At 41.1% G+C, this 16,168-nt stretch overlaps 1 protein-coding gene and 1 long non-coding RNA gene across 2 annotated transcripts in view; both read right to left on the bottom strand.

Annotated features, from left to right (window-relative positions):
• Nucleotides 1-425: 425 nt before the first annotated feature.
• The window catches only part of LOC111177760 (uncharacterized), a 37,132-nt gene continuing 21,389 nt past the window's right edge, over nucleotides 426-16,168 (bottom strand). Inside the window, exon 3 of the long non-coding RNA XR_016392067.1 lies at nucleotides 426-7,354. This is a non-coding gene — a long non-coding RNA (uncharacterized LOC111177760). The remainder of the gene's footprint in view (nucleotides 7,355-16,168) is intronic.
• LOC111177759 (ornithine decarboxylase antizyme 2-like) lies at nucleotides 14,702-15,624 on the bottom strand. The gene is given in 3 exon segments (XM_022579889.2): nucleotides 14,702-14,847; nucleotides 15,088-15,430; nucleotides 15,432-15,624. Coding segments are annotated over 3 exon segments (570 nt in total). The 5' UTR covers nucleotides 15,528-15,624; the 3' UTR covers nucleotides 14,702-14,716.

Here is a 16,168-nt window from a genome sequence, read left to right on the forward strand (position 1 = left end):
ATACCAAGAACAGGGTAGAATTTCTACAGGTTCCAGAGCTCTTTTGATTTCAGAAAGAAAAATGTCACCCCTCCCTCCCTTCCTTCCCCGACCTTGTTCTCCTCCCCACGCCCCCAGTTCAGCTCCATTATTATCAGACTTAACTGCTGAAGTTTGATTTGTCTGAAGTTTGATATTTAATGTTTTTAACCAAATAAGTTTATAGCGTCTTTGACAAGTAACATTTAATATTTCTTAATAGGGGTCAATATGTGAACTATCTTATTTCTTAACAACAGCTCTGTTTTCTCAGACACTAAATGAAACAGAAAATTTCATACCTTGACTATGTTCTTGCCATAATCTGCATCCTTGGTTTCCTCTTTATTGTTAAAGGGAATTTTTAAAAATTTGTTTAAATGACCTAAGTGAGAAAGAGAGGGAGACAGTGAGTTGCGTTCCCCGGAGGTGAATGAAGCCTGCTGTCTCCCTTGGCAGTCAGCCACCTCACCCTAGACCTCAAAAATAGGGAATGCACAGCTAGGGATAGCCTTTAGTTTTATAGCATCACGGATGATTGCAGCAAACACCGAATTCATCCTTCTTCTCTTCCTACATTGCCCCAGCCTTGGCTGTGATCTGAGGTGGCGTCACATCTGACCCAGGGGAAGTGAGAGGTCAGGGGAAGTGGGAGGGGCTGCTTGAAAAAGACTATCTAGTGAATATATAATTTTTATTATCTACAAAAATCTAAAAATGTGCACAAATAAGCATTTATCGTGTGATCTGAATATGAAGGTTCATCAACCTATTGTAGGCGTATGATGATCTCCATACCTGGCATCTGTTAAGACGGTGGTAAAAGGTGCCATTCGGATTGACTTGAATCTGAGAAAAATACATCAGAATGGGTCCTGCATAACTCGCCACAAAGAACACCTGCAGGGTCCTCATGAGCTATGAGGAAGGAAGTGATGACTGAATGGAGGATGAATGGGTGGACGGTAAATGAATTGACCTATGGATAAGTAGGTAAATGAATAAATGGGTGAATGGCTAAGGGAGCTGCACAAATGAATAGATAGGGGAAGATAGGTAACTGGATTTGCTGGGCTCCAAAGTCCCTGACCTACTCCAGCACTGACCAATGCCTTCAAAGATTTTGGTTTATCCATTGGTCTTCCCCCACAAAATTTTGAGGTCCTCGAAGGCATGAAGTTAATTTTATCATTTTTTTGTATCGTGGGCCCCTAGCCTCGTTGGAGCCAATGTCTGCCTCGTTCACAGACGTATTAGTTAGGATGTAAATCTGGCTGCTGTTACACACAGAATATCCTCTGCATGACGGAACACCACAAAGGCCAAAATGTAGCCAGCAGGAAGGGAAACAGAGGAGGGGGTAGTCAAACGTGTCCTCTTCAAAGGCAGGACCTAGAAATTGGACGCATCATTTGGGCTGTCATCCCATAGGCCAGGACTTTGTCACATGGCCACACCTCACTACAAGGATGCTGGGCAGTCTCGTGTCCATCTAAAAATTAGTGGTTCTAAGAACAGCAGAAATGGATATTGGAAGAAGTCTCTGCCACATAAGTGACCAACACAGTCTCATTTGTTAAATGAATAACTAAATAAATGAATCTAACTGACACTGAACATCTGTATCCTGAAAAGGTAAAGCATATTGAATTACATAGTTAAGTGAAAAAAACAAAGTAGGATTCATGGACATAGGGTGCAATTATTCCACTTCCCAGGATCCCTCCAAGTGGCCATGTGACATCCCTGTGGCCAATGGGATGTAAATGGAAGGCAGCTGAAGACCTCTGAGAATGTTTCTGCTTTTAACACACTTTTCCCTCTTTCTTCCTACTTCTTGATCGGTGAAATAGAGATGCGAGAGTGAAAGTGGAACAATCAACTTGTTACCATGAGACAATGAACAAGAAAGGAAAAACCACACATTAAGGCTGACTGAGCGGAAAGATAGAAAATAGCAGGACATTGATGATATCATGAGGATGCTGCCCACCCTTAACTGCCTGCCTGCAGACTTCTCGTTAATGAGAAACAGAAGCTCCTCCTTGGTTAAGCTGGGATAGTGGCCTTTCTGTTTCATCCAGCCTAACCGATATATAGAGCTTGAAAATTCATTGGGTACCTAGAATATTTCTGGAGTGATACACAAGAAACTGTAGCCATAGCTACCTCTCCTGGGAGAAGTCATGAGTGATTGGAGGACAGGGATGGACGACAGACTTACTTCTCATTTAGTCTTATATTTTTGAACATTGAATTGTTGGCATTTAGATATTCCACGAAAAAATGTTGCAGTAACATCTTACGGTGAAGAAAGTCAAAAGAAACAGCTTCATTCATGAATTTGATGGCTCAAGAAATTCAATGTCCAGCAGTTGTATTATTGTAGCACCGTGTTATGATATCATCAGAGGCAAAGTTGTCTCGAGAAACTACTCACAAGGGGTGGTTCAAGACTGAATTTTGAAAATTATTTATTCGTAAAAATAAATTAGTAGATGGATGTGATACTTCATAAAAGTGGAGGGGTTTGGTTTGGGTTTTTGTTTTGTTTTGGGTGTTTTGTTTTTTTTTAAGAGGAGAGGAAGGCTTTTTTTTTTTTAAGAGATGTTTTGTTTTGTTTTAAATCAGAAGGAGCTTTCATTGTCTCTCTAATGTTTTATCTCTTAAGCTAGGTGGAGAGTGTACTGTTCTGATTGCTTGAAACATTTCCTAATTTGAAACTAATTAATTAGTTAACTGAAAACTCAGAGTGGGGCTTCCCTGGTGGCGCAGTGGTTGAGAGCCCGCCTGCCGATGCAGGGGACACGGGTTCGTGCCCCAGTCCGGGAGGATCCCACATGCCACGGAGCGGCTGGGCCCGTGAGCCATGGCTGCTGAGCCTGCGCGTCCGGAGCCTGTGCTCCACAACGGGAGAGGCCACAGCAGTGAGAGGCCCGCGTACCGCAAAAAACCCCCACAAAACCCAAAAAACTCAGAGTGCATTTAAGTGTAATAATGCACTCTGCTTCCCTTGAATTACGATGCACCTTCTCATGGCTGGTACAGTGAGCTCCCCAAATTTCACATGACCAACAACTTATGTCGGCCTCAGTTGGTGGCAGTTACCCCTGACAGTGGCACCACAAATAGTTGTGGGGATTATGAACGATCCTGGTGCCTGTGAGTCATGATTCTTATACTTACTTTGATTTTCTTCTTAATTTTACCCATAGATAAATTCCTAATAGGGAAGGAGGCAGGGGAGATGAATCAAACACAAAGGCTACATCCACATCTAGAAGGCACAGGAGATAGCCTGACAGGAGGATCATTTCTATTAGGAACCACGTGGCAATGACCAAATCAAACACAAACTGATGGTGCAAGGGCAATTTGTCATAATCATAATCACATCGATATAGATTTGAATTCTGTTATAATTTTAAATAAATAAGATGAGCTCGTGTTTATTCTACAACAGCACATATTTGTTCCTTTCCTAATATTATCTGTGGTGTGAAGATGTGGGGAAAATAAAATTTATTAAAAGGTACGTTTTAATTTAAATAAAGCTGCATATTAAAAAAATTAAGTTGGTTATATTTATGCACTTTTCCTTATAAAATGACAAAGTTTTTTAAAAGTTCTTTAAAGGGCTGATTTTACTACTCATTTGTTTATAAAATGCTTTTATAAATAGCATGCCAAAAAAAAAATTGAAGGGCTGTTTATTTTACTTGTCTATGAAATGTTTGATATTCCTCGAAAACAGGTTATGCTCATGAAAATGTGCCTTGTATGTGAATTCATTATGTAGGTCATTGGGGGTAAAAAAGGCTGAGAAACAAAAGAAAAATCACTACATTGTCAGTAGATTCTAATAAAACTAATAATAAGATCAGCTATGATTCAAAAGAGTCACTGAAGAAGATCAAAGCTGGACTTCTGAGTATGAGTGTGTGTGATAAATTACATAATTATTTTGTACTAAGTCCAAGACTCTTACCATGCTACCCCCTAAACCAAAAAAGGACGGGGGTGCATGTGGAATCTGTAACATCTCATTTGGATGTGACATGCTAAGATACAAAGAAATATATTTCTCAGAGGGACACTGATTTTTTTTAGGTTATATATTGCTGAATAGGCTTGATAATAAAGATGTGTGGGTCTCTTTGAAATAAAAAATAATACATTTTTGAAAACTTAAACCCTAGTGGAATTTAAAAATAGTATATCTATCTTCCAAATTACAGCAAGATAAAAGCAAACAAAACACAGTCCGCATAACAAATGACAGGAAAAAAATAAATAGAATCATAAACAAGCATGAATCATAAGCAAGATTACCAAAAACAAAATACATAATCAAAACAATACATGTCAATGAGGTAAAGCCCCCTATTAGAAGACAAAGACACACAGTTTAGATGAAAAAGAAATCAATCATATGCCTCGTATAAGAGACACACTCAAAACAAATTATGCAAAAAGGTTCAAAAGAACACAAGATGCAAAAATTTAACCTTAACTTCATGTGGGTTATAAACGTACTGTGGTGCTTATTTTCAATTTTGTAGTGGCGGTGATAAATGACTTCTAGTAGAATGCTAGAGTATGATTAGGTATGGACCCACCTGTATTAGCAAAATGTTCATGCTTATCTTATTCCTTCAAGACTTCCCTGCTCTCCTTTATGTGCCCAGGAATCCCGTGTGTGCTGTGTGTATATATGGTGGGGGAGGGAGGGAGTGGGAGAGTGCTACTCACTTCCATCTTTTGCACCACAACCAAATAGAAGGTAGAGTACAGAGCAAATATCTTTAAGAATACGAAACTGGAAGTTGCACAATCACCTCTACTCACATCCCACTGGTGAGAGCTCATTCACATGGTCACACCAAGTAGCAAGGTGGGGCTGGGAAATGTAGTTTCTAGCTGGGTTGCCCAGAGCCCAGGAAGGAGAGAACCGTTTATGGCAATAATCAATCCACCAAAATGATAATCAATGATCTGTGCAAGACCCCTCACTTGTTCCATCCATTCATTCACTCACTCTTTTTTATAGCCATACCACACACCCTCCCATATACCTGGGCAATCAATCTATTGTGTTTAAAGTACATACTTCTGTTTATATTTTTGAAAAATATGTAATTTTGCTTTGTGTGCATGTAATTTTTCCCTTTTCTGAGTCAATTTTATTGAAGTATAATTTACATTCAATAGTAGTCAACAGATCTTTGACAAAGGAGCAAAGACAGTTCAGTGGAAAAAAGAATAGTCTTTTCAACAAATGGTGCTACAACACTGGATGTCCATAGGCAAAAAAAAAAAAAAAAGTCTAGACACAGACTTTACACCTTTCACAAAAACTAACTCAAAATAGATCGTAGACTGACATGTAAAATGCAAAACCGTAAAACGTCTAGAGGAAAACGGGAGAAAATCTAGGTAACTTAGATTAGCAGTGAATTTTTAGATATAACACCAAAAGCATGATTCATAAAAGAAAAGAAATGGGAAAGTTAGACTTCATGAAAATGAAAACTTTCTGCTCTGTAAAAGATGCTGTTAAGAGAATGAAAAGGTCACAGCCTGAGAGAAAATATTGACAAAACACATATCTGATAAAGGACTTGTATCCAAAATATATAGAGAACTCTTAAAACTCAGCAGTAAAAAAACCAAACAACCCAACTTAAAAATAGGTAAAAATTCAAGGAGGGAAGGGGGGGTGGGACAAATTGAGAGACTGGGATTGACATATATACACTACTATGTATAAAACAGATAGCTAATGAGAACCTGCTGTATAGCACAGGGAACTCTACTCAGTGATCTGTGGTGACCTAAATGGGAAGGAAATCTAAAAAAGAGGGGATATATGTATACATATAACCGATTCGCTTTGCTGTACAGCAGAAACTAACACAACATTATAAAGCAACTGTACTCCAATAAAAAAAAAAAAGAATGAAAAAAAAGGTAAAACTTCTGAACAGATACCTCACCAAAGAAGATAAACAGATGGCAAATAAGCTTATAAAAGATCCTCAACATCGTTTTTCATTAAGGAATTGCAAATTGAATGAATGAGATATATACATGTGTGTATATTTAACCTTATAAGAAATAGTATTCCGAAGTGAGGCACCATTCTGCATTCCACTAGCAATGTATAAGAGTTCCAGTTGTTCTGCATCCTCAACAGTAGCTGGTATTGTGAGATTTTTTGATGTGAGCAATTTTGTGATTTAGTAGTATGTCATTGTGGTGTTAATTTGCAATTGCTTGATGACTAATCGTACTGAGGATCTTTTTATGTGCCTATATGCCATCCATACATCTTATTTGGTAAAGTGTCTGTTTAAATCTTTTCTTCATTTTTTTAAAGGAAATTTATTTATTTATTCATAAAAATATTTATTTATTTGGCCGGGCCAGGTCTTCGTTGTGGCATGCAGATCTTTAGTTGTGGCATGTGGGATCTTTTAGTTGTGGCATGCAGAATCTAGTTCCCTGACCAGGGATCGAACCCAGGCCCCCTGCATTGGGAGTGTGGAGTCTTAACTGCTGGACCACCAGGGAAGTCCCTTTTCTTCACTTTTTAAGCAGTTTGTGTGTTTTACTTGTTACTGTGTTTTGAGTTTTCTTTATATATTCTTGATATAAGTCAGTATCCATCAGGGTGCATTCAGGAGAATTATTAACAGGAGACTGGAGTAATGGAGAATTGACTGGTAAAGTTAGAGAACTCTGGTGAATACAGGAATAGCAAATACAGGGACAGGAACTACTGGCAGGGCTGAGATGGAATGTCCAAGGAGAAGCTCCAGACCTTGTTGGAAAGAGCACAGTGTGGTTCAGTGGATGGTGGGGATGACACCTAGATGGCTTACCGGGGGATACTAGAAAAGGGACCTTTGGGAGAATGGGGGATGTTGTCCACAGGGAGGTACCATACCTTGGAAGTTGCTGCAAAGTCAACTGAGGGATGCTCAAAGAAGTCGTTCATAGTCAGGTGCCTTGCCAGTGGCACATCACTTTGAGAAAGTTCTGAGGGAAGCTTCTAGCCGCTGGGCTCTGCTGGTTGCCCTGAGCTACCAGAACTGGGAGCTGGGGAAGCTGCTCTCTGCAGGAGCCAGGCAACGGAGAAAGCTGCACCCTGTAGGAGCCCAGTGCAAGAGACCCTGCACCCTGCAGGACTCGGGAAACAGGAAGAGGAAATTCCTTCCTTTTTCACTGTCCTTCCAGCCTCCTCTACTGGCATTACATCATACCAAATGTCGCAGGTGAAATATTTCCACAGCCCACTTCCATCATCACAGAGCAGGCAAAGAAGGATTTAGGCCTGAGAAGAAGAAAAAAAAAATTGATGACTGTCACAAAATTCTTTATCACACGTGTGTTTTGCAAATATTTCTCCCAGGCTGTGGCTTGCCTTCTTATTTTCTTAACAGTGCCTTTTGAAAAGCCAGTGTTTTCAATTTGGTCGTGTTCAATGTATCAATTTTTTCTTTTGCCATTCATGCAATTTTTTATTTGAAAAAAATGTCTGCCTAACCCAAAATCAAAGATTTTCTCATATGTGTTCTTCTAGAAGTTGTGTAGTTTTAGGTTTATGATCCATTTCAAGTTTTTTGTATATGCATTTTAAAATTTTATATTTGTTTTTTAAATACTTCATTTTTCTTGGAGCAGTTTTAGGTTCACAGAAAAATTAAGAAGAAAGTGCAGAGATTTCCCATATAATCCCTGTTCCAACACATGCATAGCCTTCCCTATTTACAGCATCCCAACCGGAGGGGACACTTGTCACAAGTGATGAATCAGCACTCACATATCAGAATCACCTGAAGCCCAGAGTTTACATTACGGTTCACTCTTGGTGTTTACATTCTGTGGGTTTGGACAAATGTATAATGACATGTATCCATCATTATGGTATCATACAGAACATTTTCACTGTCCTAAAAGTCCTCTGTGGTCCACCTACTCATCCCCGCCCCCCCCGCCCCTGGTATGCATTTTTCAAATTGATAAGTGACATATATACAGTAAATTACAAAAATATGTGCATGTACTTTGATAGGAATAGTATTGAGTTGTTGAGCTCATTCTGCTGCTTATTTTTGCCACTCAGCACTGTTTCTAAGGTCCATTCGTGTTGCTATGTACACATCTACTCCCTTGCTTCTCTAACTACTGCATAGTACTCTATCGTGTGCATCTTCCACATTTTACCCATCTCCTCTGCCGCAGACGGATGGACAACTGAATGTCTGTGACTGCCCACTATCAGAACTGACACAGCAGTAAACATTCTAATCCATATCCCCTAATGTACCTGTGTGATCATTTGTCTGGCATATCACCCAGGAGTGGATTTGCTGGGCCCTAGGCTATGCATATATCTGTCTATGTAGTGCCAGACTGCTCTCCAGAAAGGCTGACGGTTTTGCATCCCCACCAGCAGAACATAAAAGAGCCTACATCTCCACATACCTGCTAACACTTGGCATTTCCCAGCTTTCCAGGTTTTGCCAGTCTAATAAGTGGAAGGTGCTATTTCATTGTTGCCTTAATTGCACTTCTCATTATTGATGGTTTTAATTCTTAATAATTCTCTTCACGCGCCTGTTGGGGTTACCACTTTTACAAATTGCCTGTTGATAAATTTTGCCCATTATTCTATAGGACCTGCTACCTTTCACTTACTTTGGATTTAATTTGGTCTTCTTTTTCTAGTTTCCTGAGATGGAAGCTCAGATCATTGATTTTAGATCTTTCTTCTTTTCTAATACATGCATCGATGCCATAAATTTCTCTCTCAGCACTGCTTTCGTGGCATCACACAATTTTTGATTAATTGTATTTTCATTTTCATTTACTTCCAAATAGTTTAAAATTCCTCTTGAGACTTCTTCTTTGACCCATGTGTCATTTAGAAGTGTCTTGTTTAATATTCAAGTATCTCAGGATTTTCCAGCTATCTTTGTTATTGATTTCTACTTTAACTCCATTGTGGTCTGAGAGCTGACATTGTATGATCTCTGTTTTAAGTTTGTTAAGGTGTGTTTTGTGGCCCAGAACATGGTCAATGCAGGTGAATGTTCTATCTTGGTGAATGTTCCATATGAGCTTGAGAAGACTGTGTATTCTGAAGTTGTTGGATGGACATCAATTATATCCACTTGATTGATGATGTTTTGTGTTCATGTACGTCCTTACTGATTTTCTGCCTGGTCAGGCTGTCTATTTCTGATAGAGGTGTTGAAGTCTCCAACTATGATAGTGGATCCATCTATTTCTTCTTGCAGTTCTATCAGTTTTGACTCAGATATACTGACAGTCTAATTGTTAGGTGCATACATGTTAAGGATTGTTGTGTCTTCTTGGAGAATTGATCCTCTTATTGTTATATAACGCCTCTCTTTATCCCTGATAACTTTTGTTGCCCTGTAGTCTTCTCCATCCGAAATTAATAAAGCTTTCTCTTAATTGATGTTATCATGGTGTACCTTTCTCCATCCCTTTACTTTTAAACTATCTGTGTCTTTATATATTTTTCCTTTTTTTGGTCGTGCTGTGTGGCTTGTGGGATCTTAGTTCCCTGACCAGGGATTGAATCCATGTCCTCGGCAGTGAAAGTGCAGAATTCTAACCACTGTACCACCAGAGAATTCCCTATTTGTGTCTTTATATTTAAAGTGTGTTTTTTATAGACAACATAATTGGGTCATTCTTTTTAATCCACTCTGACACTCTTTGTCTTCTAGTTGGTATATTTAGACTGCTGACATTTAAAATGATCATTGAGGGACTTCCCTGGTGGCGCAGTGGTTAAGAATCCACCTGCCAATGCAGGGGACACAGGTTCGAGCCCTGGTCCCTGAAGATCCCACATGCCACAGAGAAACTAAGCCCGTGCACCACAACTACTGAAGCTCACACTCCCTAGAGCCCATGCGCCACAACTATTGAGCCCACGTGCCGCAACTACTGAAGCATGAGCACCCTAGGGCCCGCGTGCCACACTACCGAGCCCACGTGCCGCAACTACTGAAGCCCATGTGCCTAGAGCCCGTGCTCCACAACAAGAGAAGCCACTGCACTGAGAAACCTGTGCACCGCAACGAAGAGTAGCTCCCACTCGCCACAACTAGAGAAAGCCTGCACGCAGCAATGAAGACCCAACGCAGCCACAAAAAAATAAATAAATAAATAAAATGATCATTGACATAGCTGGATTAATATCTACTATATTTGTTACTGTTTTCTATATGTTACCCCCAGTTTTCTGTTCCTATTTTTGTCCTCTAATATTTTTATTCCTTCTGTGGTTTTAATTGAGCATTTTATATGATTCCATTTTCTCTCTTTTCTTAGCATTATCTGTTATGCTTCTGATAACTTTTGATAAAAAAACTTTTTCAGAGGTTTCCCTAGAGTTTGCAATATACATTTACAACTAATCAAAGTCCATTTTCAAATAACACTGTACCACTTCATGGGTACTGCAAGTACTTTACAATAACCAAATATTCCTAATTCCTTCTTCCCATGCCTTGGATAACTGCTGTCATTAATTTCACTTATACATAAGCTATAATCATTGAATACGTTGTTGCTGTTATTATTTTCTCTATTAAGAATAAGAATACTAAAAGTTTTTAATTTTACCTTCACTTATTCCTTCTCTAATGCTCTTCCTTTCTTTATGTAGGTCCAGGTTTCTGACCTATATCATCTCCTTCTCTCTGAAGAACCTCTTTTAACATTTCTTGCAGGACAGGTTTACTGGCAACAAATTCCCTCAAGTTTTCTTTGTCTGAGAAAGTCTTTATTTCTCCTTCAGTTTGGAAGGATAATTTCTCAGGATACAGAATTCTAAGTTGATGAGGTTTTTTTTCTCTCAAGATGAAATATTTCACTACACACTCTTCGTACTTGCATGGTTTCTGAGGAGCAGCCAGATGTAATTCTGATCTTTGTTACTCTGTAGGTAAGGTGATTTCCCCCCCTGGCTTCTTTCAGTATTTTTTCTTTATCTTTGATTTTCTGCAATTTGAAGGTATAGTAGGTTTGGTTTTTTTTTGTTGTTGTTGTTGTTTTTATCCTGCTTAGTGTTCTCTGAGCTTCCTGGATCTGTGTTCTGGTGTCTGATATTAATTTTGGGAAATTCTCAGTCCTTATTGCTTTAAATATTTCTCCTGTTCCTTTCTCTCATTCTTTAGTACTCCTATTATGTGCACGTTACACCTTTTGCAGTTCTCCACAGTCCTTGGATATCCTGTTCCATTTTTCTTTTCAGTCATTTTTCTCTTTGCTTTTCAGTTTTGGAAGCATCTATAAACATATCCTCAAGCTCAGAGATTCTTTCCTCAATCATGTCCAGTCTACTAATGAGTACATCAAAGGCATTCTTCATTTTTGTTATAGTGTTTTTGATCTCTAGCATTTCTTTTGGACTCTTTCTTAGTATTTCCATCTCTCAGCATATCTTGCCCATCTGTTCTTGCATGTTGTTTACTTTATCCATCTAAGTGCCCTTAACATAATAATCATAGTTATTTTAAAACCTAATCTGATAATTCCAACAGCTCTGCCAGATCTGAGTCTTGTTCTGGTGCTTGCTCTGTCTCTTCAAACTGTGTTTTTTGCCTTTGAGTATGCATTGTAATTTTTTTGAAAGCCAGACATGATGTAAAGGAACTGCAGTAAATAGGCCTGTAGTCATGTGGTAGAGGGGGAAGTGAGGAGGGGAGTCCTATAGTCCTATGATTAGGGCTCAGTCTTTTTCTTTTTTTTTTAATTAATTAATTAATTTTATTTATTTATTTTTGGCTGCCTTGGGTCTTCCTTGCTGCGTGCGTGCTTTCTCTAGCTGTGGTGAGCAGGGGCTACTTTTTGTTGCGATGCACAGGCTTCTCATTGCAGTGGCTTCTCTTGTTGTGGAGCACGGGCTCTAGGCACTCGGGCTTCTGTAGTTGTGGCTCGCGGGCTCTAGAGCGCAGGCTCAGTAGCTGTGGCGCACGGGCTTCGTTGCTCCGCGGCATGTGGGAACTTCCCGGACTAGGGCTTGTACCCTTGTCCCCTGCATTGGCAGGTGGATTCTTAACCACTGCGCCACCAGGGAAGCCCAGGGCTCAGTCTTTTAGTGAGAATGTACCTCTGGATTGTGAACTTCACAAGTGCTTCTGTTTTTTTCAGCCCCTTAAGTGGAACAGGATGGCTAGAGCTGACTGGAGTTGGGGATTTTCCTTCCCCCAGATTGTTTAGTCTCTGCTGAAATCCCAGCAGGTTAGGCTGGGGTAAAATGGTTTCTTCTGGGGGTGTTAAGAAGAATGGAACCCTCTGACATATTTCAAAATGGTTACTTTTTGTCTCCCCCTGCTGGAAGCATGACCCGATTTTTCTCTGACATTTGCTGTGACACCCTGGTAGAGCTCCTAGAGGTAAAACTCAACAAAAGTTTGGGCGCCTCTATGAGACTGGGCCCCCCTGGAGTTTTTAAATCTCAAACTTGTCCACATGGAGCCTCCAGCAATTCACCAATCACAGTTGAGGTTTAACTACCCTACTGCTGGTTCCCAGGGAAGCCTCTGTCCATGGGTTTCTGCTCTGGTAGCTGTGAGTATCCACCTGTCTGTGTTTCCACTTTTTGGAGCAGTGGTTTGCCCTGTGTCCTCAATTCTATGACAGGTCTAAGAAGCGTTGTTTATTCTCGGTTTTTTTCAGCTTTTCACCTGTTAGGACAGAGTACAGACTTCCAAGCTCCTTACCTGCCCAACTGGAAACTGGAAGCCTCTCTGCTTTTTGGTTTGCATGAGTAACTTGTATATTCTATATAGTAATTCCTTATCATTTTTAGATTTACAAATATCTTCTCCCATTCTATCACCTATTGTCCATGGTATCCACTTTTAAACAGATATCCTTAATTTTGACATTATCAAATTAATCCATTTTTTTCCTTCTGGGTTTGTGCTTTTGAGGTTTTGTATAAGGAGTTCCGTTCTCAACCCAGGTCCCAAAGGTACCCTCTTATATTTTCTTCCATTAACTGTAGAGTTTTACTTTTCACATTGAGGTCTTTTGTCATTTAGAGTGTACATTTCTATTCGGTGTCAGGCAGGAATCCTACTTTGTCTTCCTCCATCTACTGAGCTGGTTTAATCTGCCCCTGCTTCATTCATGTGCGATGCCTGACAACCACATGCTCATGGTCTGACTTTGAGTTGTCTGTTCTATTCCATGGTCTATTGGTCTGTTTTTGTGCAAAACAATCTTCTCGTTTTGCTTCGTCTGGCTTTTTACATGGCTTTGCAGTGTGCTGCTCCTCACTCTTGTAAGGTTGACTTAATCCTGCTCATCCATATAAATTTTAGAATGAGTATATCAAGTTCCTGGAAAATATACCTGGAATCTTTACTGGGATTTCACTGCATATATAAATTAATTCATAAAGGACTGACTCCTGTGTAACATTAAGTAATTCCATCCAAGAGCATAAGATTTCCCTCAATTTCCTCAGGTTAATTTCTACATCCTTTAGTAGAGTTTTAAAGTTTTCTCCATAGGCTTCTTTTCTTTCACAACTTTAAATCAGTTTATTGACACAGCAACACAACACACTTGCCTCCCTGACACCCCCACCCCCTCGCCCAGTCTAGACCTCTCCCCCTTCCTCCCCCCTTAGAACAAGCTGTTCAGTGAAAACAGAAAAGGGCAGGCCACTTCTACACCCTCAGTGCCACTGCCAAGCCCTGGGGAGCAGGGTCTCAGGCACTACTCAGAACCTGTCAGGGAGGGCTGCAGTTAGCACTAGACTTAGCCAGGCAGAGGCGTCCAGTCCCTCGGAGCAGATTCTCCCACAATCCACAGGCCCTGAGCTGCTCTTCCTCTTGCCCTCTGCTGTCTGTGACCCTAGGAAGGACATACCTTGGGCCTGCAGCCAAGAGCGAGAACTCCTGGCCATAATCTGAGAATTGGAGTTTGGCTAGTGTTTTTTAAGGCCCAGGCACCCCAAAAAAAGCCCTGGTGGTGGGAGTGAACTTCAATGCCCCTATTTTAAATGCACTGATAACATGAAACAGATTAAGCCAGCTTAACCAAATGCCAGAATAACACCAAGCTGTAAAGGAGGGGTCGGACCTGCTTTCTCCAGGCCAGACACAAATGCACAGACAGAAGCCCAGGTGGAGTGTCAAAAACAACTGAAGGACACTGCCCAGGGGCTGAAAAGCCTATACTCCGGAGCCCCCAGGGTGACAGGAAGCAAGGAAAGAAAATACACAGGTCTTAAAAACCAAAAAAGAAAGCCCAACAGCAGGGGAACCTCAGCCTGACAGTGCTGTCCACCAGCTCTCCAGGCCTTGCCCCTGGACCCAGATAGTCCCTCCCCCTCTAGGCAACGTCCTCCCCTAGGCTAGGTAGAGCACATCACACAGCGCAGTTTAAAAAGCTTCTAATGCCAGCTCATAAACATCTTCATTTACTATTGGTGATTACATGTGAATAATATGTTTATACTGTTCTTTATGGAAAACAATTTCATCGAGTCAACACCGAGAGCACAATAGGTAACCCTCACCCTGAGCGCCTCAGCGTCCTTCCCTAGACAGCAAGAAGCCCCCTCCTCTGTCCCAGGGCTGCCTAACTTCCCCTCTTCCCCCACTGTGGCTCTTGGGCAAAGCATCCTCTATGACCATTAGTCCTCATTGGACAAGTTCTGGTCCAGGGGGTAAACCATGAACATCACATCTGGTCGAGAGGGGACACAGGGATGGCCTGGACGCACAATCTCAAAGCCCAAGAAGCTGAAGGTCTTCAGGAGCGGAGCTGCAGAAAAGAGTGTAAAAAAGGATTCTGGTAAGAAACAACAAGGGTAGGCTCAAATCAAGGGAAAACCCAGAACAAAGATGGAATAAGTAAGCACTAGGCCTTTCCTAAATTTGGACACTCTCAATCCCATGATCTCCCAGGGTTTGTATGTCAAACTCAGGAGCCCCACCTTACTAAGAGCCCCCTTTTCCCCTCCCCAGCCTGGGCAGTAGGTCTCAAGCTGCTCTGCCCCGTCACCTCTGTCTTCCCGGCCCTTCCTGAAGCAGATGAAGACGTAGCTCACTTTCATCTTCTCTTCGGCAGACTCTAGCAGTGCTAACAATCCTTCTTTGCTCCCATCAGCTAATAATCCATCTGGGATTTCTACAAACAGGCTCTGGCTAGACAGGACTGCATCCCAGGAAGTGACATTCACCTCGGTGACCTCATACTGGAAGTGGACGATGTGAGGTTTTCCATCGTTCACAGGGAGGTCCTGGGTCACAGTGAGCTTCTCGTCCTTATATATTAGAGCTGAGAGAGAAGGATCCCTGCCGCCCCCTCGCCCACCAGGGATCTTCGACAGTGGGTGAGGGGCATCAGGCACACCACAGAGGCCCCGGAACAATGTTCCTGCAGCACTGGAGCTGGAGACAGTTACTCAAAGGCAAAATACTACTGTCCTGGGTGTTTATCATCCTCGGCGGCTCTGCTCAGGGTGGGAAGAGGCGGCGCAGGGAGTGGGTAGGTGGATGAGTGGGCGGGTGTGGGTTCGCGCGCACGCGCGGGGCCGAGCTCTGCGGGCTAAGTCCCTGTCGGGCAGCGGGCCCAGAGCCCTCCTCCTGCCTCAGCGAGCGCCTGCCTCCAACTTGGTTTCTTTTATATTCTTGGTTAAGTTCATTCCTAGGCATTGTACACGCTTTTTTGCTGCTATTGTAACTAGAAGTTGGTTCTGCTGGTGAAGAAAAATGTTACGGATTTTTTTTTTAGGTTAATATTGTATCTGGTGATTTTACTGAATTCTCTTAATAGTTTTAACGGTCTATCTGTTGTTTCTCTTTGTTTTTACAAGGCAAATGAAAATATTATTTCTACACGATGATAGTTTTTTAATAGAAGTATAGTTGATTTACACTGTTGCGTTAGTTTCTGGTGTACAGCAAAGTGGTTCGGTTTATACATGTATATGTTTTTCATATTCTTTCCATTACGGTTTATTATAGGCTCTCGAATATAGTTCCCTGTGCTATACAGTAGGACCTTGTTATCTATTTTATATATAGTAGTTTGTATCTGCTAATCTCAAACTCCTAATTTATCCTTCGCTCATCTCCTTTCT

Source organism: Delphinapterus leucas, chromosome 2 (assembly GCF_059928025.1).
Source record: "Delphinapterus leucas isolate spDelLeu-1000000601 "Yukka" chromosome 2, BTC_Dleu_Yukka2, whole genome shotgun sequence".
NCBI lineage: Eukaryota > Metazoa > Chordata > Mammalia > Artiodactyla > Monodontidae > Delphinapterus > Delphinapterus leucas.